Source organism: Salmo salar, chromosome 17, assembly GCF_965601325.2.
Source record: "Salmo salar chromosome 17, fSalSal1, whole genome shotgun sequence".
In the NCBI taxonomy this organism is placed as follows: Eukaryota; Metazoa; Chordata; class Actinopteri; order Salmoniformes; family Salmonidae; genus Salmo; species Salmo salar.
In genome coordinates, this window is record NC_138307.1 from 25,788,663 (window position 1) to 25,812,077 (window position 23,415).

Here is a 23,415-nt window from a genome sequence, read left to right on the forward strand (position 1 = left end):
GAGCGGAGGAGCGGGGTGACGTGAGAGAACTTGGGAAGGTTGAACACCAGACGGGCTGCGGCGTTCTGGATGAGTTGTAGGGGTTTAATGGCACAGGCAGGGAGCCCAGCCAACAGCGAGTTGCAGTAATCCAGACGGGAGATGACAAGTGCCTGGATTAGGACCTGCGCCGCTTCCTGTGTGAGGCAGGGTCGTACTCTGCGAATGTTGTAGAGCATGAACCTACAGGATCGGGTCACCGCCTTGATGTTGGTGGAGAACGACAGGGTGTTGTCCAGGGTCACGCCAAGGCTCTTAGCACTCTGGGAGGAGGACACAAGGGAGTTGTCAACCGTGATGGCGAGATCATGGAACGGGCAGTCCTTCCCCGGGAGGAAGAGCAGCTCCGTCTTGCCGAGGTTCAGCTTGAGGTGGTGATCCGTCATCCACACTGATATGTCTGCCAGACATGCAGAGATGCGATTCGCCACCTGGTTGTCAGAAGGGGGAAAGGAGAAGATTAATTGTGTGTCGTCTGCATAGCAATGATATGAGAGACCATGTGAGGATATGACAGAGCCAAGTGACTTGGTGTATAGCGAGAATAGGAGTGGGCCAAGAACAGAGCCCTGGGGGACACCAGTGGTGAGAGCACGTGGTGCGGAGACAGATTCTCGCCACGCCACCTGGTAGGAGCGACCTGTCAGGTAGGACGCAATCCAAGCGTGCGCGGTGCCGGAGATGCCCAGCTCGGAGAGGGTGGAGAGGAGGATCTGATGGTTCACGGTATCAAAGGCAGCAGATAGGTCTAGAAGGATGAGAGCAGAGGAGAGAGAGTTAGCTTTAGCAGTGCGGAGAGCCTCCGTGACACAGAGAAGAGCAGTCTCAGTTGAATGCCCAGTCTTGAAACCTGACTGATTAGGATCAAGAAGGTCATTCTGAGAGAGATAGCAAGAGAGCTGGCCAAGCACGGCGCGTTCAAGAGTTTTGGAGAGAAAGGAAAGAAGGGATACTGGCCTGTAGTTGTTGACATCGGAGGGATCGAGTGTAGGTTTTTTCAGAAGGGGTGCAACTCTCGCTCTCTTGAAGACGGAAGGGACGTAGCCAGCGGTCAAGGATGCGTTGATGAGCGAGGTGAGGTAGGGGAGAAGGTCTCCGGAAATGGTCTGGAGAAGAGAGGAGGGGATAGGGTCAAGTGGGCAGGTTGTTGGGCGGCCGGCCGTCACAAGACGCGAGAGTTCATCTGGAGAGAGAGGGGAGAAAGAGGTCAAAGCACAGGGTAGGGCAGTGTGAGCAGGACCAGCAGTGTCGTTTGACTTAGCAAACGAGGATCGGATGTCGTCAACCTTCTTTTCAAAATGGTTGACGAAGTCATCCGCAGAGAGGGAGGAGGGGGGGGGGGGGGGGGGAGGAGGATTAAGGAGGGAGGAGAAGGTAGCAAAGAGCTTCCTAGGGTTAGAGGCAGATGCTTGGAGTTTAGAGTGGTAGAAGGTGGCTTTAGCAGCAGAGACAGAAGAGGAAAATGTAGAGAGGAGGGAGTGAAAGGATGCCAGGTCCGCAGGGAGGCGAGTTTTCCTCCATTTCCGCTCGGCTGCCCGGAGCCCTGTTCTGTGAGCTCGCAGTGAGTCGTCGAGCCACGGAGCAGGAGGGGAGGACCGAGCCGGCCTGGAGGATAGGGGACAGAGGAAATCAAAGGATGCAGAGAGGGAGGAGAGGAGGGTTGAGGAGGCAGAATCGGGAGATAGGTTGGAGAAGGTTTGAGCAGAGGGAAGAGATGATAGGATGGAAGAGGAGAGAGTAGCGGGAGAGAGAGAGCGAAGGTTGGGACGGCGCAATACCATCCGAGTAGGGGGAGAGTGAGAAGTGTTGGATGAGAGCGAGAGGGAAAAGGATACAAGGTAGTGGTCGGAGACTTGGAGGGGAGTTGCAATGAGATTAGTGGAAGAACAGCATCTAGTAAAGATGAGGTCAAGCGTATTGCCTGCCTTGTGAGTAGGGGGGGAAGGTGAGAGGGTGAGGTCGAAAGAGGAGAGGAGTGGAAAGAAGGAGGCAGAGAGGAATGAGTCGAAGGTAGACGTGGGGAGGTTAAAGTCACCCAGAACTGTGAGAGGTGAGCCATCCTCAGGAAAGGAACTTATCAAGGCGTCAAGCTCATTGATGAACTCTCCAAGGGAACCTGGAGGGCGATAAATGATAAGGATGTTAAGCTTGAAAGGGCTGGTAACTGTGACAGCATGGAATTCAAATGAGGAGATAGACAGATGGGTCAGGGGAGAAAGAGAGAATGTCCACTTGGGAGAGATGAGGATTCCAGTGCCACCACCCCGCTGGCTCGATGCTCTAGGGGTATGCGAGAACACGTAGTCAGACGAGGAGAGAGCAGTAGGAGTAGCAGTGTTATCTGTGGTGATCCATGTTTCCGTCAGCGCCAGGAAGTCTAGGGACTGGAGGGTAGCATAGGCTGAGATGAACTCAGCCTTGTTGGCCGCAGACCGGCAGTTCCAGAGGCTGCCGGAGACCTGGAACTCCACGTGGGTCGTGCGCGCTGGGACCACCAGGTTAGAGCGGCAGCGGCCACGCGGTGTGGAGCGTTTGTATGGCCTGTGCAGAGGAGAGAGAACAGGGATAGGCGGACACATAGTAGACAAGCTACAGAAGAGGCTACGCTAATGCAAATGAGATTGGAGTGACAAGTGGACTACACGTCTCGAATGTTCAGGAAGTTAAGCTTACGTTGCAAAAATGTTATTGACTAAAATGATACAGTACTGCTGGCTGGTGGAGTAGGCTAGCTAGCAGTGGCTGCGTTGTTGACTTTGAACGTGTAGCTGGCTAGGTAACCTCGGTAGTTTCAGTACTACACCTTGTCATGATACAAAGCAACTTTGTAGCTAGCTAGCTAACATAACACTAATCAAGACGTTCCTTGTATTGTATTTAGTTTCAACAATGCTGCTCGTCGGTAATAGTTGGCTAGGTTAGGAAAAATGCCGTCGCGGGGGACGGAAATAGCTGGCTAGCTAACCTCGATGGCTGGCTAGCTAACAATTATCAATTAACAATTATCAAGCTATGACAAAGACAACTAGGTAGCTCGCTAGGTAACACTGCACTAGTCAAATCGTTCCGTTGTGAAGTATTAGTAACTACAGCGCTGCTAGTCGGTAACGGATGGCTATCTGGCAGTGGGTTAATGATGACTAGGTGTGTTGAGTAAGTCTGGCGCCGCGTCGCGGCTGGCTAGCACACCTCGATAATACTCAAACTCAAGCTACACAATTATCTTAGATACAGAGACAGCACAGACAACTATGTAGCTGGCTAACTAACACTAACACCACACTAATCAAGTCGTTGCGTTGTAATGTAATAGTTTCTGCGGTACTGTTAGTCGGTAGAAGTTGGCTAGCTAACAGTGATGACTAGCTAGCTAGCAGCTAGCAGTGTTGACTACGTTAGGAGGACGAAGATAGCTAGCCTCGATAATTACTCAGTTACTCTAAACTACACAATTATCTTTGATACAAAGACGGCTATGTAGCTAGCTAAGAAGAATTGCTCAGATCAAACAAATCAAGCCGTTGTAATGTAGCGAAGTGGAATATTACCTGTGGAGCGAAGCGTGGTGCGACTGCTTACGAGCCTGCTGGTGCCTACCTAACTAAAGCTGCTGTCGCCACCTAGATAGATATCCTGTCTGTTCTAACTAAAGCTGCTGTCGCCACCTAGATAGATATCCTGTCTGTTCTAACTAAAGCTGCTGTCGCCACCTAGATAGATATCCTGTCTGTTCTAACTAACGCTGCTGTCGCCACCTAGATAGATATCCTGTCTGTTCTAACTAAAGCTGCTGTCGCCACCTAGATAGATATCCTGTCTGTTCTAACTAAAGCTGCTGTCGCCACCTAGATAGATATCCTGTCTGTTCTAACTAAAGCTGCTGTCGCCACCTAGATAGATATCCTGTCTGTTCTAACTAAAGCTGCTGTCGCCACCTAGATAGATATCCTGTCTGTTCTAACTAAAGCTGCTGTCGCCACCTAGATAGATATCCTGTCTGTTCTAACTAAAGCTGCTGTCGCCACCTAGATAGATATCCTGTCTGTTTTAACTAAAGCTGCTTTCGCCACCTAGATAGATATCCTGTCTGTTCTAACTAAAGCTGCTGTCGCCACCTAGATAGATATCCTGTCTGTTTTAACTGAAGCTGCTGTCGCCACCTAGATAGATATCCTGTCTGTTCTAACTGAAGCTGCTGTCGCCACCTAGATAGATATCCTGTCTATTCTAACTAAAGCTGCTGTCGCCACCTAGATAGATATCCTGTCTATTCTAACTAAAGCTGCTGTCGCCACCTAGATAGATATCCTGTCTATTCTAACTAAAGCTGCTGTCGTCACCTAGATAGATATCCTGTCTGTTCTAACTAACGCTGCTGTCGCCACCTAGATAGATATCCTGTCTATTCTAACTAACGCTGCTGTCGCCACCTAGATAGATATCCTGTCTATTCTAACTAAAGCTGCTGTCGCCACCTAGATAGATATCCTGTCTGTTCTAACTAAAGCTGCTGTCGCCACCTAGATAGATATCCTGTCTATTCTAACTAACGCTGCTGTCGCCACCTAGATAGATATCCTGTCTGTTCTAACTAAAGCTGCTGTCGCCACCTAGATAGATATCCTGTCTGTTCTAACTAAAGCTGCTGTCGCCACCTAGATAGATATCCTGTCTGTTCTAACTAAAGCTGCTGTCGCCACCTAGATAGATATCCTGTCTGTTCTAACTAACGCTGCTGTCGCCACCTAGATAGATATCCTGTCTGTTCTAACTAAAGCTGCTGTCGCCACCTAGATAGATATCCTGTCTGTTCTAACTAAAGCTGCTGTCGCCACCTAGATAGATATCCTGTCTGTTCTAACTAAAGCTGCTGTCGCCACCTAGATAGATATCCTGTCTGTTCTAACTAAAGCTGCTGTCGCCACCTAGATAGATATCCTGTCTGTTCTAACTAAAGCTGCTGTCGCCACCTAGATAGATATCCTGTCTGTTCTAACTAAAGCTGCTGTCGCCACCTAGATAGATATCCTGTCTGTTCTAACTAAAGCTGCTGTCGCCACCTAGATAGATATCCTGTCTGTTCTAACTAAAGCTGCTGTCGCCACCTAGATAGATATCCTGTCTGTTCTAACTAAAGCTGCTGTCGCCACCTAGATAGATATCCTGTCTGTTCTAACTAAAGCTGCTGTCGCCACCTAGATAGATATCCTGTCTGTTCTAACTAAAGCTGCTGTCGCCACCTAGATAGATATCCTGTCTGTTCTAACTAAAGCTGCTGTCGCCACCTAGATAGATATCCTGTCTGTTCTAACTAAAGCTGCTGTCGCCACCTAGATAGATATCCTGTCTGTTCTAACTAAAGCTGCTGTCGCCACCTAGATAGATATCCTGTCTGTTCTAACTAACGCTGCTGTCGCCACCTAGATAGATATCCTGTCTGTTCTAACTAAAGCTGCTGTCGCCACCTAGATAGATATCCTGTCTGTTCTAACTAAAGCTGCTGTCGCCACCTAGATAGATATCCTGTCTGTTCTAACTAAAGCTGCTGTCGCCACCTAGATAGATATCCTGTCTGTTCTAACTAAAGCTGCTGTCGCCACCTAGATAGATATCCTGTCTGTTCTAACTAAAGCTGCTGTCGCCACCTAGATAGATATCCTGTCTGTTCTAACTAAAGCTGCTGTCGCCACCTAGATAGATATCCTGTCTGTTCTAACTAAAGCTGCTGTCGCCACCTAGATAGATATCCTGTCTGTTCTAACTAAAGCTGCTGTCGCCACCTAGATAGATATCCTGTCTGTTCTAACTAAAGCTGCTGTCGCCACCTAGATAGATATCCTGTCTGTTCTAACTAAAGCTGCTGTCGCCACCTAGATAGATATCCTGTCTGTTCTAACTAAAGCTGCTGTCGCCACCTAGATAGATATCCTGTCTGTTCTAACTAAAGCTGCTGTCGCCACCTAGATAGATATCCTGTCTGTTCTAACTAAAGCTGCTGTCGCCACCTAGATAGATATCCTGTCTGTTCTAACTAAAGCTGCTGTCGCCACCTAGATAGATATCCTGTCTGTTCTAACTAAAGCTGCTGTCGCCACCTAGATAGATATCCTGTCTGTTCTAACTAACGCTGCTGTCGCCACCTAGATAGATATCCTGTCTGTTCTAACTAAAGCTGCTGTCGCCACCTAGATAGATATCCTGTCTGTTCTAACTAAAGCTGCTGTCGCCACCTAGATAGATATCCTGTCTGTTCTAACTAAAGCTGCTGTCGCCACCTAGATAGATATCCTGTCTGTTCTAACTAAAGCTGCTGTCGCCACCTAGATAGATATCCTGTCTGTTCTAACTAAAGCTGCTGTCGCCACCTAGATAGATATCCTGTCTGTTCTAACTAAAGCTGCTGTCGCCACCTAGATAGATATCCTGTCTGTTCTAACTAAAGCTGCTGTCGCCACCTAGATAGATATCCTGTCTGTTCTAACTAAAGCTGCTGTCGCCACCTAGATAGATATCCTGTCTGTTCTAACTAAAGCTGCTGTCGCCACCTAGATAGATATCCTGTCTGTTCTAACTAAAGCTGCTGTCGCCACCTAGATAGATATCCTGTCTATTCTAACTAAAGCTGCTGTCGTCACCTAGATAGATATCCTGTCTGTTCTAACTAACGCTGCTGTCGCCACCTAGATAGATATCCTGTCTATTCTAACTAAAGCTGCTGTCGCCACCTAGATAGATATCCTGTCTGTTCTAACTAAAGCTGCTGTCGCCACCTAGATAGATATCCTGTCTGTTCTAACTAAAGCTGCTGTCGCCACCTAGATAGATATCCTGTCTGTTCTAACTAAAGCTGCTGTCGCCACCTAGATAGATATCCTGTCTGTTCTAACTAAAGCTGCTGTCGCCACCTAGATAGATATCCTGTCTGTTCTAACTAAAGCTGCTGTCGCCACCTAGATAGATATCCTGTCTATTCTAACTAAAGCTGCTGTCGTCACCTAGATAGATATCCTGTCTGTTCTAACTAACGCTGCTGTCGCCACCTAGATAGATATCCTGTCTATTCTAACTAAAGCTGCTGTCGCCACCTAGATAGATATCCTGTCTGTTCTAACTAAAGCTGCTGTCGCCACCTAGATAGATATCCTGTCTGTTCTAACTAAAGCTGCTGTCGCCACCTAGATAGATATCCTGTCTATTCTAACTAAAGCTGCTGTCGCCACCTAGATAGATATCCTGTCTATTCTAACTAACGCTGCTGTGTACTGTGGCGGTCCCTCATAGATGTATTATGGAGTCTAATTTCCACCAATTGACCTTTTCTTGCAGGCATTGTCATCATTAGGGCGCCTCACCCCTAGAGTGTAATGACCTTTCTCCTCTCCCTCCCTGCAGCCCAGACAGACAGTGTATCTTGTCCTGCTGATGGTGTTGACACTACGGCCAGTCTCCCCCTGTACCCCAACATGAAGTTCTGCGCCAGCAAGAACACTGAGCGTATCTACCTTTACTCCCAGGTACATGACGATGCTTCTACTCTGTACTCAACAATCCTCCTTCTTCTTCCTCTCTCGCCTCCTCGTCCCCCCTCGCCTCCCCATCCCCCCTCGCCTCCCCGTCCCCTCTCGCCTCCCCGTCCCCCCTCGCCTCCCCGTCCCCTCTCGCCTCCCCGTCCCCTCTCGCCTCCCCGTCCCCTCTCGCCTCCTCTTCCCCTCTCGCCTCCTCTTCCCCTCTCGCCTCCTCTTCCTCCTCCCTTCCCCTCTCTCCTACTCCTCATTCCCTTCTTTCTGCTTCCTCCTCCTCCCTCCCCCTTCCCCTCTCCTCCTCCTCTTCCTCCTCTTCCTTCCCCTCTCTCCTACTCCTCATTCCCTTCTTTCTGCTTCCTCCTCCTTCCCCTCTCCTCCTCATCTTCCCCTCTCCTCTTCCTCCTCCCTCCTCCTCCTTCCCCTCTCTCCTACTCCTCATTCCCTTCTTTCTGCTTCCTCCTCCTCCGTCCTCCTTCCCCTCTCCTCCTCCCCTTACTTCTCCTCTTTCCCTCTCTCCTCCTCCTTCCCCTCTCTCCTCTTCCTCCTTCCTCCTCCTTCCCCTCTCCTCCTCCTTCTCCTCTTCCCCTCTCTCCTCTTCCTCCTCCCTCCTCCTTCCCCTCTCCTCCTCCTCTTACTTCTCCTCTTCCCCTCTCCTCTTCTTCCTCCTCCTTCCTCCTCCCTCCTCCTTCCCCTCTCCTCCTCCTCTTACTTCTCCTTCCTCCTCCTTCCCCCTCCCTCCTCCTTCCCCTCTCCCTCTCCTCCTCTTACTTCTCCTCTTCCCCTCTCTCCTCTTCCTCCTCCTTCCTCCTCCCTCCTCCTTCCCCTCTCCTCCTCCTCTTACTTCTCCTTCCTCCTCCTTCCCCCTCCCTCCTCCTTCCCCTCTCCCTCTCCTCCTCTTACTTCTCCTCTTCCCCTCTCTCCTCTTCCTCCTCCCTCCTCCTCCTTTCCCTCTCTCCTCTTCCTCCTCCCTCCTCCTCCTTCCCCTCTCTCCTCTTCCTCCTCCTCTCTCCTCTTCCTCCTCCCTCCTCCTCCTTCCCCTCTCTCCTCTTCCTCCTTCTCCTCTCTCCTCCTTCCCCTCTTTAATACCTGTAGTCCAATATGTCTTTGATATGAGTGACCAATTAAAATGGAAATGTAATATTTTCTGTGACACACCTCTTATGTACCATCAAAGGATAAGCATCTATCTACCTTCTTCAACATAACAATACCCTTTTAAGGCATACATCAGATGTGTTTTACCCTTTTAAATCATGTCTGATTTGCTTAATCCTAGGCCACTCACATTATTCACAAAGGGATTTAATCAACTGCTAAATAAAAATGTGATCAGATTTGTCAGTCTGGGTGAAATGTAAAGTATTACGTATGAGGAATTGGCTGACAAATGTCTTTTTTCAATTGGTTGCAATGCCCAGTTGAAGTGTGTGAATGTGTTTTCAGCTGTCTTATCTAATCTCTGTGTCTCTCCCTTCATCAGGAGGACAGTCCACTGCACTGGAACTTCCTTCCTCTGGACATTCAACTGGACAACTGGGAGGACCTGCCTGAAGCCTTCAGACGCAGAGAGAACAGGGCACAGGTCGGTTTGTTTGACCTGCAAGTAGACCACACTGTAGTCTAGTCACAGGAGGGAAGCTGTCACCTAGAGGATAGACCGATCACTGTAGTCTAGTCACAGGAGGGAAGCTGTCACCTAGAGGTAGACCACACTGTAGTCTAGTCACAGGAGGGAAGCTGTCACCTAGAGGTAGACCACACTGTAGTCTAGTCACAGGAGGGAAGCTGTCACCTAGAGGTAGACCACACTGTAGTCTAGTCACAGGAGGGAAGCTGTCACCTAGAGGTAGACATCACTGTAGTCTAGTCACAGGAGGGAAGCTGTCACCTAGAGGTAGATCACACTGTAGTCTAGTCACAGGAGGGAAGCTGTCACCTAGAGGTAGACATCACTGTAGTCTAGTCACAGGAGGGAAGCTGTCACCTAGAGGTAGACCACACTGTAGTCTAGTTACAGGAGGGAAGCTGTCACCTAGAGGTAGACATCACTGTAGTCTAGTTACAGGAGGGAAGCTGTCACCTAGAGGTAGACATCACTGTAGTCTAGTTACAGGAGGGAAGCTGTCACCTAGAGGTAGACATCACTGTAGTCTAGTCACAGGAGGGAAGCTGTCACCTAGAGGTAGACATCACTGTAGTCTAGTCACAGGAGGGAAGCTGTCACCTAGAGGTAGACATCACTGTAGTCTAGTCACAGGAGGGAAGCTGTCACCTAGAGGTGGACCACACTGTAGTCTAGTCACAGGAGGGAAGCTGTCACCTAGAGGTAGACCACACTGTAGTCTAGTCACAGGAGGGAAGCTGTCACCTAGAGGTAGACCACACTGTAGTCTAGTCACAGGAGGGAAGCTGTCACCTAGAGGTAGACCACACTGTAGTCTAGTCACAGGAGGGAAGCTGTCACCTAGAGGTAGACCACACTGTAGTCTAGTCACAGGAGGGAAGCTGTCACCTAGAGGTAGACCACACTGTAGTCTAGTCACAGGAGGGAAGCTGTCACCTAGAGGTAGACCACACTGTAGTCTAGTCACAGGAGGGAAGCTGTCACCTAGAGGTAGACATCACTGTAGTCTAGTCACAGGAGGGAAGCTGTCACCTAGAGGTAGACCATCACTGTAGTCTAGTCACAGGAGGGAAGCTGTCACCTAGAGGTAGACCACACTGTAGTCTAGTCACAGGAGGGAAGCTGTCACCTAGAGGTAGACCACACTGTAGTCTAGTCACAGGAGGGAAGCTGTCACCTAGAGGTAGACCACACTGTAGTCTAGTCACAGGAGGGAAGCTGTCACCTAGAGGTAGACCACACTGTAGTCTAGTCACAGGAGGGAAGCTGTCACCTAGAGGTAGACCACACTGTAGTCTAGTCACAGGAGGGAAGCTGTCACCTAGAGGTAGACCACACTGTAGTCTAGTCACAGGAGGGAAGCTGTCACCTAGAGGTAGACCACACTGTAGTCTAGTCACAGGAGGGAAGCTGTCACCTAGAGGTAGACCACACTGTAGTCTAGTCACAGGAGGGAAGCTGTCACCTAGAGGTAGACCACACTGTAGTCTAGTCACAGGAGGGAAGCTGTCACCTAGAGGTAGACCACACTGTAGTCTAGTCACAGGAGGGAAGCTGTCACCTAGAGGTAGATCACACTGTAGTCTAGTTACAGGAGGGAAGCTGTCACCTAGAGGTAGACATCACTGTAGTCTAGTTACAGGAGGGAAGCTGTCACCTAGAGGTAGACATCACTGTAGTCTAGTCACAGGAGGGAAGCTGTCACCTAGAGGTAGACATCACTGTAGTCTAGTCACAGGAGGGAAGCTGTCACCTAGAGGTAGACCACACTGTAGTCTAGTCACAGGAGGGAAGCTGTCACCTAGAGGTGGACATCACTGTAGTCTAGTCACAGGAGGGAAGCTGTCACCTAGAGGTAGACCACACTGTAGTCTAGTCACAGGAGGGAAGCTGTCACCTAGAGGTAGACCACACTGTAGTCTAGTCACAGGAGGGAAGCTGTCACCTAGAGGTAGACCACACTGTAGTCTAGTCACAGGAGGGAAGCTGTCACCTAGAGGTAGACCACACTGTAGTCTAGTCACAGGAGGGAAGCTGTCACCTAGAGGTAGACCACACTGTAGTCTAGTTACAGGAGGGAAGCTGTCACCTAGAGGTAGACCACACTGTAGTCTAGTCACAGGAGGGAAGCTGTCACCTAGAGGTAGACATCACTGTAGTCTAGTTACAGGAGGGAAGCTGTCACCTAGAGGTAGACATCACTGTAGTCTAGTCACAGGAGGGAAGCTGTCACCTAGAGGTAGACCACACTGTAGTCTAGTCACAGGAGGGAAGCTGTCACCTAGAGGTAGACCACACTGTAGTCTAGTCACAGGAGGGAAGCTGTCACCTAGAGGTGGACATCACTGTAGTCTAGTCACAGGAGGGAAGCTGTCACCTAGAGGTAGACCACACTGTAGTCTAGTCACAGGAGGGAAGCTGTCACCTAGAGGTAGACCACACTGTAGTCTAGTCACAGGAGGGAAGCTGTCACCTAGAGGTAGACCACACTGTAGTCTAGTCACAGGAGGGAAGCTGTCACCTAGAGGTAGACCACACTGTAGTCTAGTCACAGGAGGGAAGCTGTCACCTAGAGGTAGACCACACTGTAGTCTAGTCACAGGAGGGAAGCTGTCACCTAGAGGTAGACCACACTGTAGTCTAGTCACAGGAGGGAAGCTGTCACCTAGAGGTAGACCACACTGTAGTCTAGTCACAGGAGGGAAGCTGTCACCTAGAGGTAGACCACACTGTAGTCTAGTCACAGGAGGGAAGCTGTCACCTAGAGGTAGACCACACTGTAGTCTAGTCACAGGAGGGAAGCTGTCACCTAGAGGTAGACCACACTGTAGTCTAGTCACAGGAGGGAAGCTGTCACCTAGAGGTAGACATCACTGTAGTCTAGTTACAGGAGGGAAGCTGTCACCTAGAGGTAGACATCACTGTAGTCTAGTCACAGGAGGGAAGCTGTCACCTAGAGGTAGACCACACTGTAGTCTAGTCACAGGAGGGAAGCTGTCACCTAGAGGTAGACCACACTGTAGTCTAGTCACAGGAGGGAAGCTGTCACCTAGAGGTGGACATCACTGTAGTCTAGTCACAGGAGGGAAGCTGTCACCTAGAGGTAGACCACACTGTAGTCTAGTCACAGGAGGGAAGCTGTCACCTAGAGGTAGACCACACTGTAGTCTAGTCACAGGAGGGAAGCTGTCACCTAGAGGTAGACCACACTGTAGTCTAGTCACAGGAGGGAAGCTGTCACCTAGAGGTAGACCACACTGTAGTCTAGTCACAGGAGGGAAGCTGTCACCTAGAGGTAGACCACACTGTAGTCTAGTTACAGGAGGGAAGCTGTCACCTAGAGGTAGACCACACTGTAGTCTAGTCACAGGAGGGAAGCTGTCACCTAGAGGTAGACATCACTGTAGTCTAGTCACAGGAGGGAAGCTGTCACCTAGAGGTAGACATCACTGTAGTCTAGTCACAGGAGGGAAGCTGTCACCTAGAGGTAGACCACACTGTAGTCTAGTCACAGGAGGGAAGCTGTCACCTAGAGGTAGACCACACTGTAGTCTAGTCACAGGAGGGAAGCTGTCACCTAGAGGTAGACATCACTGTAGTCTAGTCACAGGAGGGAAGCTGTCACCTAGAGGTAGACCACACTGTAGTCTAGTCACAGGAGGGAAGCTGTCACCTAGAGGTAGACCACACTGTAGTCTAGTCACAGGAGGGAAGCTGTCACCTAGAGGTAGACCACACTGTAGTCTAGTCACAGGAGGGAAGCTGTCACCTAGAGGTAGACATCACTGTAGTCTAGTCACAGGAGGGAAGCTGTCACCTAGAGGTAGACATCACTGTAGTCTAGTCACAGGAGGGAAGCTGTCACCTAGAGGTAGACATCACTGTAGTCTAGTCACAGGAGGGAAGCTGTCACCTAGAGGTAGACATCACTGTAGTCTAGTCACAGGAGGGAAGCTGTCACCTAGAGGTAGACATCACTGTAGTCTAGTCACAGGAGGGAAGCTGTCACCTAGAGGTAGACCACACTGTAGTCTAGTCACAGGAGGGAAGCTGTCACCTAGAGGTAGACCACACTGTAGTCTAGTCACAGGAGGGAAGCTGTCACCTAGAGGTAGACATCACTGTAGTCTAGTCACAGGAGGGAAGCTGTCACCTAGAGGTAGACATCACTGTAGTCTAGTCACAGGAGGGAAGCTGTCACCTAGAGGTAGACCACACTGTAGTCTAGTCACAGGAGGGAAGCTGTCACCTAGAGGTAGACCACACTGTAGTCTAGTCACAGGAGGGAAGCTGTCACCTAGAGGTAGACCACACTGTAGTCTAGTCACAGGAGGGAAGCTGTCACCTAGAGGTAGACCACACTGTAGTCTAGTCACAGGAGGGAAGCTGTCACCTAGAGGTAGACCACACTGTAGTCTAGTCACAGGAGGGAAGCTGTCACCTAGAGGTAGACCACACTGTAGTCTAGTCACAGGAGGGAAGCTGTCACCTAGAGGTAGACCACACTGTAGTCTAGTCACAGGAGGGAAGCTGTCACCTAGAGGTAGACCACACTGTAGTCTAGTCACAGGAGGGAAGCTGTCACCTAGAGGTAGACCACACTGTAGTCTAGTCACAGGAGGGAAGCTGTCACCTAGAGGTAGACCACACTGTAGTCTAGTCACAGGAGGGAAGCTGTCACCTAGAGGTAGACCACACTGTAGTCTAGTCACAGGAGGGAAGCTGTCACCTAGAGGTAGACCACACTGTAGTCTAGTCACACAGGGAAGCTGTCACCTAGAGGTAGACCACACTGTAGTCTAGTTACAGGAGGGAAGCTGTCACCTAGAGGTAGACCATCACTGTAGTCTAGTCACAGGAGGGAAGCTGTCACCTAGAGGTAGACCACACTGTAGTCTAGTCACAGGAGGGAAGCTGTCACCTAGAGGTAGACATCACTGTAGTCTAGTCACAGGAGGGAAGCTGTCACCTAGAGGTAGACCACACTGTAGTCTAGTCACAGGAGGGAAGCTGTCACCTAGAGGTAGACCACACTGTAGTCTAGTCACAGGAGGGAAGCTGTCACCTAGAGGTAGACATCACTGTAGTCTAGTCACAGGAGGGAAGCTGTCACCTAGAGGTAGATCACACTGTAGTCTAGTCACAGGAGGGAAGCTGTCACCTAGAGGTAGACCACACTGTAGTCTAGTCACAGGAGGGAAGCTGTCACCTAGAGGTAGACCACACTGTAGTCTAGTCACAGGAGGGAAGCTGTCACCTAGAGGTAGATCACACTGTAGTCTAGTCACAGGAGGGAAGCTGTCACCTAGAGGTAGACATCACTACAGTCACTACAGGGAAGCTGTGACCTAGAGGTAGACATCGCTGCAGTCACTACAGGGAAGCTGTCACCTAGAGGTAGACCACACTGTAGTCTAGTCACAGGAGGGAAGCTGTCACCTAGAGGTAGACCACACTGTAGTCTAGTCACAGGAGGGAAGCTGTCACCTAGAGGTAGACATTTTAAAGGCGCAGTCATTTTAAAGGCGCAGTCATTTAAAGGTGCTGTTTAATGTGGCTGCCGTTTGGCTGTAAAATGAATTACAGATTGTGTCTTTGTTTGAATGCTTTAAAGTGACTCTCTGTGTGGGTCAGGCAATGAGGTTTAAAGTGGTGTTGATGTGACTCTGTGTGGGTTAGGTACTGAGGTTTAAAGTGGTGTTGATGTGACTCTGTGTGGGTTAGGTACTGAGGTTTAAAGTGGTGTTGATGTGACTCTGTGTGGGTTAGGTACTGAGGTTTAAAGTGGTGTTGATGTGACTCTGTGTGGGTTAGGTACTGAGGTTTAAAGTGGTGTTGATGTGACTCTGTGTGGGTTAGGTACTGAGGTTTAAAGTGGTGTTGATGTGACTCTGTGTGGGTTAGGTACTGAGGTTTAAAGTGGTGTTGATGTGACTCTGTGTGGGTTAGGTACTGAGGTGTAAAGTGGTGTTGATGTGACTCTGTGTGGGTCAGGTACTGAGGTTTAAAGTGGTGTTGATGTGACTGTGTGCGTTAGGTACTGAGGTTTAAAGTGGTGTTGATGTGACTCTGTGTGGGTTAGGTACTGAGGTTTAAAGTGGTGTTGATGTGACTGTGTGGGTTAGGTACTGAGGTTTAAAGTGGTGTTGATGTGACTCTGTGTGGGTTAGGTACTGAGGTTTAAAGTGGTGTTGATGTGACTCTGTGTGGGTTAGGTACTGAGGTTTAAAGTGGTGTTGATGTGACTCTCTGTGTGGGTTAGGTACTGAGGTTTAAAGTGGTGTTGATGTGACTCTGTGTGGGTTAGGTACTGAGGTTTAAAGTGGTGTTGATGTGACTCTGTGTGGGTTAGGTACTGAGGTTTAAAGTGGTGTCGATGTGACTCTGTGTGGGTTAGGTACTAAGGTTTAAAGTGGTGTTGATGTGACTCTCTGTGTGGGTCAGGCAATGAGGTTTAAAGTGGTGTTGATGTGACTCTCTGTGTGGGTCAGGTACTGAGGTTTAAAGTGGTGTTGATGTGACTGTGTGGGTTAGGTACTGAGGTTTAAAGTGGTGTTGATGTGACTCTGTGTGGGTCAGGTACTGAGGTTTAAAGTGGTGTTGATGTGACTCTGTGTGGGTCAGGCAATGAGGTTTAAAGTGGTGTTGATGTGACTCTGTGTGGGTTAGGTACTGAGGTTTAAAGTGGTGTTGATGTGACTCTCTGTGTGGGTTAGGTACTAAGGTTTAAAGTGGTGTTGATGTGACTCTGTGTGGGTCAGGCAATGAGGTTTAAAGTGGTGTTGATGTGACTCTCTGTGTGGGTCAGGTACTGAGGTTTAAAGTGGTGTTGATGTGACTGTGTGGGTTAGGTACTGAGGTTTAAAGTGGTGTTGATGTGACTCTGTGTGGGTCAGGTACTGAGGTTTAAAGTGGTGTTGATGTGACTCTGTGTGGGTCAGGCAATGAGGTTTAAAGTGGTGTTGATGTGACTCTGTGTGGGTTAGGTACTGAGGTTTAAAGTGGTGTTGATGTGACTCTCTGTGTGGGTTAGGTACTAAGGTTTAAAGTGGTGTTGATGTGACTCTGTGTGGGTTAGGTACTGAGGTTTAAAGTGGTGTTGATGTGACTCTGTGTGGGTTAGGTACTGAGGTTTAAAGTGGTGTTGATGTGACTCTGTGTGGGTTAGGTACTGAGGTTTAAAGTGGTGTTGATGTGACTGTGTGGTTTAGGTACTGAGGTTTAAAGTGGTGTTGATGTGACTCTGTGTGGGTTAGGTACTGAGGTTTAAAGTGGTGTTGATGTGACTCTGTGTGTGGGTTAGGTACTGAGGTTTAAAGTGGTGTTGATGTGACTCTGTGTGGGTTAGGTACTAAGGTTTAAAGTGGTGTTGATGTGACTCTGTGTGGGTTAGGTACTGAGGTTTAAAGTGGTGTTGATGTGACTGTGTGGGTTAGGTACTGAGGTTTAAAGTGGTGTTGATGTGACTCTGTATGGGTTAGGTACTAAGGTTTAAAGTGGTGTTGTGACTCTCTGTGTGGGTTAGGTACTGAGGTTTAAAGTGGTGTTGTGACTCTCTCTGTGTGGGTCAGATATTGAGGTATGTCCAGCAGTGGAGCACTCTGACAGCCATGAAGCAGAGACTGAACCGCCGCAGTGGTCTCCTGTTCTGCAGCCCAGTCCTGGTCCTGGACCAACTGACCAGCACCCAGCGCAAACACGGCAGCACCAAGAGGTAGGTGGGGGGAGGGATTGAACCTGTCCTATGTCTCCATCCTACTGTGTTGGTGTCCAGACGGCATCAGATAATCACAGATTCATCCTGCTTCATGTGGGGTGGGTGTCTCAAGAGCCAATCACAGTGGATGTAGGAGGAAAGCATTTGACAGAATGTGGGGTTTATTCTCTAATCAAGGTTTGCCCCATTGACTGCACATCAAGCTGATTTCCAGAGATGATATGTTGGTTAAAGACTTCATGCTGAGAACGTATGGTAGAAACAAAGTCCAACTGGGAACCCTGGTTCCTACAGAGGTAGAGATTCACACTGTAACTGAGCTAATACAATACAGGAGTAAGGAGATGGATAGGAAGGTGATTATCTTGTAGTAAGGAGATGGATAGGAAGGAGATTATCATGTAGTAAGGAGATGGATGGGAAGGTGATTATTGTGTAGTAAGGAGATGGATGGGAAGGAGATTTTCATGTAGTAAGGAGATGGATGGGAAGGTGATTATCTTGTAGTAAGGAGATGGATGGGAAGGTGATTATCTTGTAGTAAGGAGATGGATAGGAAGGTGATTATCTTGTAGTAAGGAGTTGGATGGGAAGGTGATTATTGTGTAGTAAGGAGATGGATAGGAAGGTGATTATCTTGTAGTAAGAAGTTGGATGGGAAGGTGATTTGTGTAGTAAGGAGATGGATGGGAAGGGGATTATCATGTAGTAAGGAGATGGATGGGAAGGTGATTATTGTGTAGTAAGGAGATGGATGGGAAGGAGATTTTCATGTAGTAAGGAGATGGATGGGAAGGTGATTATCTTGTAGTAAGGAGTTGGATGGGAAGGTGATTATTGTGTAGTAAGGAGATGGATGGGAAGGTGATTATCTTGTAGTAAGAAGTTGGATGGGAAGGTGATTTGTGTAGTAAGGAGATGGATGGGAAGGGGATTATTGTGTAGTAAGGAGATGGATGGGAAGGTGATTATCTTGTAGTAAGAAGTTGGATGGGAAGGTGATTTGTGTAGTAAGGAGATGGATGGGAAGGTGATTATCATGTAGTAAGGAGTTGGATGGGAAGGTGATTTGTGTAGTAAGGAGATGGATGGGAAGGTGATTATTGTGTAGTAAGGAGTTGGATGGGAAGGTGATTATTGTATAGTAAGGAGATGGATGGGAAGGTGATTTGTGTAGTAAGGAGATGGATGGGAAGGTGATTATTGTGTAGTAAGGAGATGGATGGGAAGGTGATTATTGTATAGTAAGGAGATGGATGGGAAGGTGATTATTGTGTAGTAAGGAGATGGATGGGAAGGTGATTTGTGTAGTAAGGAGATGGATGGGAAGGTGATTATTGTGTAGTAAGGAGATGGATGGGAAGGTGATTTGTGTAGTAAGGAGATGGATGGGAAGGTGATTATTGTGTAGTAAGGAGTTGGATGGGAAGGTGATTATTGTATAGTAAGGAGATGGATGGGAAGGTGATTATTGTGTAGTAAGGAGATGGATGGGAAGGTGATTATCATGTAGTAAGGAGTTGGATGGGAAGGTGATTTGTGTAGTAAGGAGATGGATGGGAAGGTGATTTGTGTAGTAAGGAGATGGATGGGAAGGTGATTATTGTGTAGTAAGGAGATGGATGGGAAGGTGATTATTGTGTAGTAAGGAGATGGATGGGAAGGTGATTATCCTGAGGTTAGTTAGACTGTAGTGCTGTGCTGCGTTGTCCTGAAGGATCAGGGCCGTCTTCACAAAGAGACTCAGAGTAGGAGTGCTGCTGATATAGGATCAGTTTAGCCTTTTAGACACACACACACACACACACACACACACACACACACACACACACACACACACACCCCTCCGCCCAACACCTCTCAGTACTACTGTCAGATGGACCTGGCTTTCATGTCCTTTCATCCAGCCTCTCTACACTGGGCTGTTTGAAGCCCAACAGTCCCCTCACCCCTTCTCTCTTTCATGCAAATCTGCCCCTTCCTCTCTTCTTCCTCCTCCTCCTTTCTTCAAGATTCTTCCTCTTTGATGTGTCTCCTTCCTCTCCTCAACCAGCTATCTGACCTTACTCTTCCTCTCCTCCTTCTCGTCCTTCCTCCCCCCAGGTAACTTCCTCCTCCCTCCATCCTAACCAAAGTCCCACTCTCCTCCCCCATCCCTCCATTCCGGTACCTAACCATACTCTTCCTCCCTCCATCCAGGTATTTAACCAAAGAAGATGTGTCCCAGGCCTCTCTCAGTAAGGCCCAGTGTGATGGAGGAACTGTCCGCATGGTCCACAAGGAGATGTTCTTCACCAAGAGGAGAACCACCTCTATGTCACGACCCAACACCTCTGCCTCCGTCCCAGAGAAGTAGGTGTTCAGTCTCCTAGAGAGTCATAGCAACACTAGTTCATAGTGTCAAACTTTCTCCTCCACATTCAAATGATATTACATTGAAAGACCACGGTCCTGTCTGTACAATTGTTGTTCAATACCCAAGGAACTAAATGTGTCCTCAGTTGACATTTAGAAGGTTGAAGTAAGTCTGTCTTTTTGTGGGTTTCGCCAGTGAGGCTCAATGAACTCTTGTCTATGTCTTCTTAGACTGTATGGCCTGGCCTGTACAAGAGACTGTGGGACCAGTGAGTGTTTACCACAGAGGGACCAGGCTATAATCCACTGTTTTAGAGGCAATTGACTGAAGGCTTGTTGGATAGATGGAGCACATCGCTATGGCAACCACCACAGGGACTGGCTCCTTCTCTCTCACCCAGTGAGTCTTGCTGATTGGTTGAGGATCATCGGGGACGCCCCAGAGAGCTGTGTCCCATCTGTTCCCTAACGTGTGGACAGGCAGTACCCGGTGGAACGCTGTAAGAACACATCCTCTCCCTCTGCTTCTCCAGCCAGGAGGAAGACTCACGCAGACAACAACCATATGTCCCAGCTCCCCAGAGCATGCTTAAAGTTCCTATTGAATGAATGTAACTGTATAGTAATACAGAGGCTTCCACACACTGGTTGAATCAACGTTGTTTCAAATCAAAGTTTATTAGTCACATGCTCCGAATACAACAGGTGTAGACCTTACAGTGAAATGCTGAATACAACAGGTGTAGTAGACCTTACAGTGAAATGCTGAATACAACAGGTGTAGTAGACCTTACAGTGAAATGCTGAATACAACAGGTGTAGTAGACCTTACAGTGAAATGCTGAATACAACAGGTGTAGTAGACCTTACAGTGAAATGCTGAATACAACAGGTGTAGTAGACCTTACAGTGAAATGCTGAATACAACAGGTGTAGTAGACCTTACAGTGAAATGCTGAATACAACAGGTGTAGTAGACCTTACAGTGAAATGCTGAATACAACAGGTGTAGTAGACCTTACAGTGAAATGCTGAATACAACAGGTGTAGTAGACCTTACAGTGAAATGCTGAATACAACAGGTGTAGTAGACCTTACAGTGAAATGCTGAATACAACAGGTGTAGTAGACCTTACAGTGAAATGCTGAATACAACAGGTGTAGTAGACCTTACAGTGAAATGCTGAATACAACAGGTGTAGTAGACCTCACAGTGAAATGCTGAATACAACAGGTGTAGTAGACCTCACAGTGAAATGCTGAATACAACAGGTGTAGTAGACCTCACAGTGAAATGCTGAATACAACAGGTGTAGTAGACCTCACAGTGAAATGCTGAATACAACAGGTGTAGTAGACCTCACAGTGAAATGCTGAATACAACAGGTGTAGTAGACCTCACAGTGAAATGCTGAATACAACAGGTGTAGTAGACCTCACAGTGAAATGCTGAATACAACAGGTGTAGTAGACCTCACAGTGAAATGCTGAATACAACAGGTGTAGTAGACCTCACAGTGAAATGCTGAATACAACAGGTGTAGTAGACCTCACAGTGAAATGCTGAATACAACAGGTGTAGTAGACCTCACAGTGAAATGCTGAATACAACAGGTGTAGTAGACCTCACAGTGAAATGCTGAATACAACAGGTGTAGTAGACCTCACAGTGAAATGCTGAATACAACAGGTGTAGTAGACCTCACAGTGAAATGCTGAATACAACAGGTGTAGTAGACCTCACAGTGAAATGCTGAATACAACAGGTGTAGTAGACCTCACAGTGAAATGCTGACTACAACAGGCGTAGTAGACCTCACAGTGAAATGCTGAATACAACAGGCGTAGTAGACCTTACAGTGAAACGCTGAATACAACAGGCGTAGTAGACCTTACAGTGAAACGCTGAATACAACAGGCGTAGTAGACCTTACAGTGAAACGCTGAATACAACAGGCGTAGTAGACCTTACAGTGAAACGCTGAATACAACAGGCGTAGTAGACCTTACAGTGAAACGCTGAATACAACAGGCGTAGTAGACCTTACAGTGAAACGCTGAATACAACAGGCGTAGTAGACCTTACAGTGAAACGCTGAATACAACAGGCGTAGTAGACCTTACAGTGAAACGCTGAATACAACAGGTGTAGTAGACCTTACAGTGAAACGCTGAATACAACAGGTGTAGTAGACCTTACAGTGAAACGCTGAATACAACAGGTGTAGTAGACCTTACAGTGAAACGCTGAATACAACAGGTGTAGTAGACCTTACAGTGAAATGCTGAATACAACAGGTGTAGTAGACCTCACAGTGAAATGCTGAATACAACAGGTGTAGTAGGCCTTACAGTGAAATGCTGAATACAACAGGTGTAGACCTTACAGTGAAATGCTGAATACAACAGGTGTAGACCTTACAGTGAAATGCTTACTTACGGGCTCTAACCAACAGTGCAAAAAAGGTATTAGGTGAACAATAGGTAAGTAAAGAAATAAAAACAACAGTGAAAAATAACAGTAGCGAGGCTATATACAGGCACCGGTTAGTCGGGCTGATTGAGGTAGTATGTACATGTAGATATGGTTAAAGTGACTATGCATATATGATAAACAGAGAGTAGCTGTAGCATAAAATGGCGCTGGAAGAATTGGCAGCAGTTTTACAGGCACCCAACCAATTGTGCTACTATGTCGGTTTTTTCGCGTTATTTGTAACTTATTTTGTAAATAATGTTTCTGCCACCGTATCTTACGGCAAAAAAGAGCTTCTGGATATCAGGACAGCGATCACTCACCTCGGATTAGATTTTTTCTTCAACAAGCAGGACGCGCAGGACATTCTCCAAACACCCGACAAGGCCAACATCCCCATTATTTGCAAGAGGAAGAGACGCAGGTACAGAGGACACAGACCGGGATGCCTCGTAAGGATCCGCAGAAGGCGACTGGGAAAGCTGCCGTTACCGTCAATATTACTCGCCAACGTGCAATCATTGGACAATAAATTAGATGAGGTACGATCACGAATATCCTACCAACGGGACATCGAACTCTGTAATATCTTATGTTTCACGGAATCGTGGCTGAATGACGACATGGATATTCAGCTAGCGGGATATACACTGCACCGGCAAGATAGAACAGCACACTCCGGTAAGACCAGGGTGGGGCGGTCTGTGCATATTTGTAAACAACAGCTGGTGCACGAAATCTAAGGAAGTCTCTAGATTTTGATCGCCTGAAGTAGAGTCTATTGTGATAAATTGCAGGACACTACTTGCCTAGAGAGTTTTCAGCTATACTTTCCGTGGCTGTTTATTTACCACCACAGACGGATCCTGGCACTAAGACTGCACTCAGTCAGCTGTATAAAGAAATTAGCAAACAGGAAACCACTCATCCAGAGGCGGCGCTCCTAGTGGCCAGAGACTTTAATGCAGGGAAACTTAAATCAGTTCTACCTAATTTCTACCAGCATATTAAATGTGCAACCAGAGGGAAAGAAATTCTAGATCACCTGTACTCCACACACAGAGACGCGTACAAAGCTCTCCCTCACCCTCCATTTGGTAAATCCGACCACAATTGTATCCTCCTGATTCCTGCTTACAAGCAAAAATTAAAGCAGGAAGCACCAGTGACTCGGTCTATAAAAAAAGTTTTCAGGTGAAGCAGATGCTGAACTACAGGACTGTTTTGCTAGCACAGACTGGAACATGTTCCAGGATTCTTCCGATGGCATTGAGGAGTACACAACATCAGTCACTGGCTTTATCAATAAGTGCATCGAGGACGTCGTCCCCACAGTGACTGTACGTACATACCCCAACCAGAAGCCATGGATTACAGGCAACATTCGCACTGAGCTAAAGGGTAGAACTGCCGCTTTCAAGGTGCGGGACTCTAACCCGGAAGCTTATAAGAAATCCTGCTATGCCCTCCGATGAACCATCAAACAGGCAAAGCGTCAATACAGGGCTAAGATTGAATCGTACTACACCGGCTCCGACGCTCGTCGGATGTGGCAGGGCTTGCAAACTATTACAGACTACAAAGGGAAGCACAGCCGCGTCACAGTCACTTCTATGCTAGCTTCGAGGCAAGCAACACTGAGGCATACATGAGAGTATCAGCTGTTCCGGATGACTGTGTG

The 23,415-nt window shown here is 48.0% G+C and overlaps 1 protein-coding gene across 1 annotated transcript in view; it reads left to right on the forward strand.

Annotated features, from left to right (window-relative positions):
* LOC106592442 (DNA annealing helicase and endonuclease ZRANB3) overlaps positions 1 to 19,915 on the forward strand; it is a 70,462-nt gene extending 50,547 nt beyond the window's left edge. The window contains exons 16-20 of the mRNA XM_082963695.1: positions 7,432 to 7,553; positions 9,043 to 9,144; positions 16,758 to 16,900; positions 19,103 to 19,255; positions 19,490 to 19,915. Of these exons, the coding sequence (XP_082819821.1) occupies positions 7,432 to 7,553; positions 9,043 to 9,144; positions 16,758 to 16,900; positions 19,103 to 19,255; positions 19,490 to 19,583 (614 nt within the window). The 3' untranslated portion in view covers positions 19,584 to 19,915. The remainder of the gene's footprint in view (positions 1 to 7,431; positions 7,554 to 9,042; positions 9,145 to 16,757; positions 16,901 to 19,102; positions 19,256 to 19,489) is intronic.
* Positions 19,916 to 23,415: the final 3,500 nt, after the last annotated feature.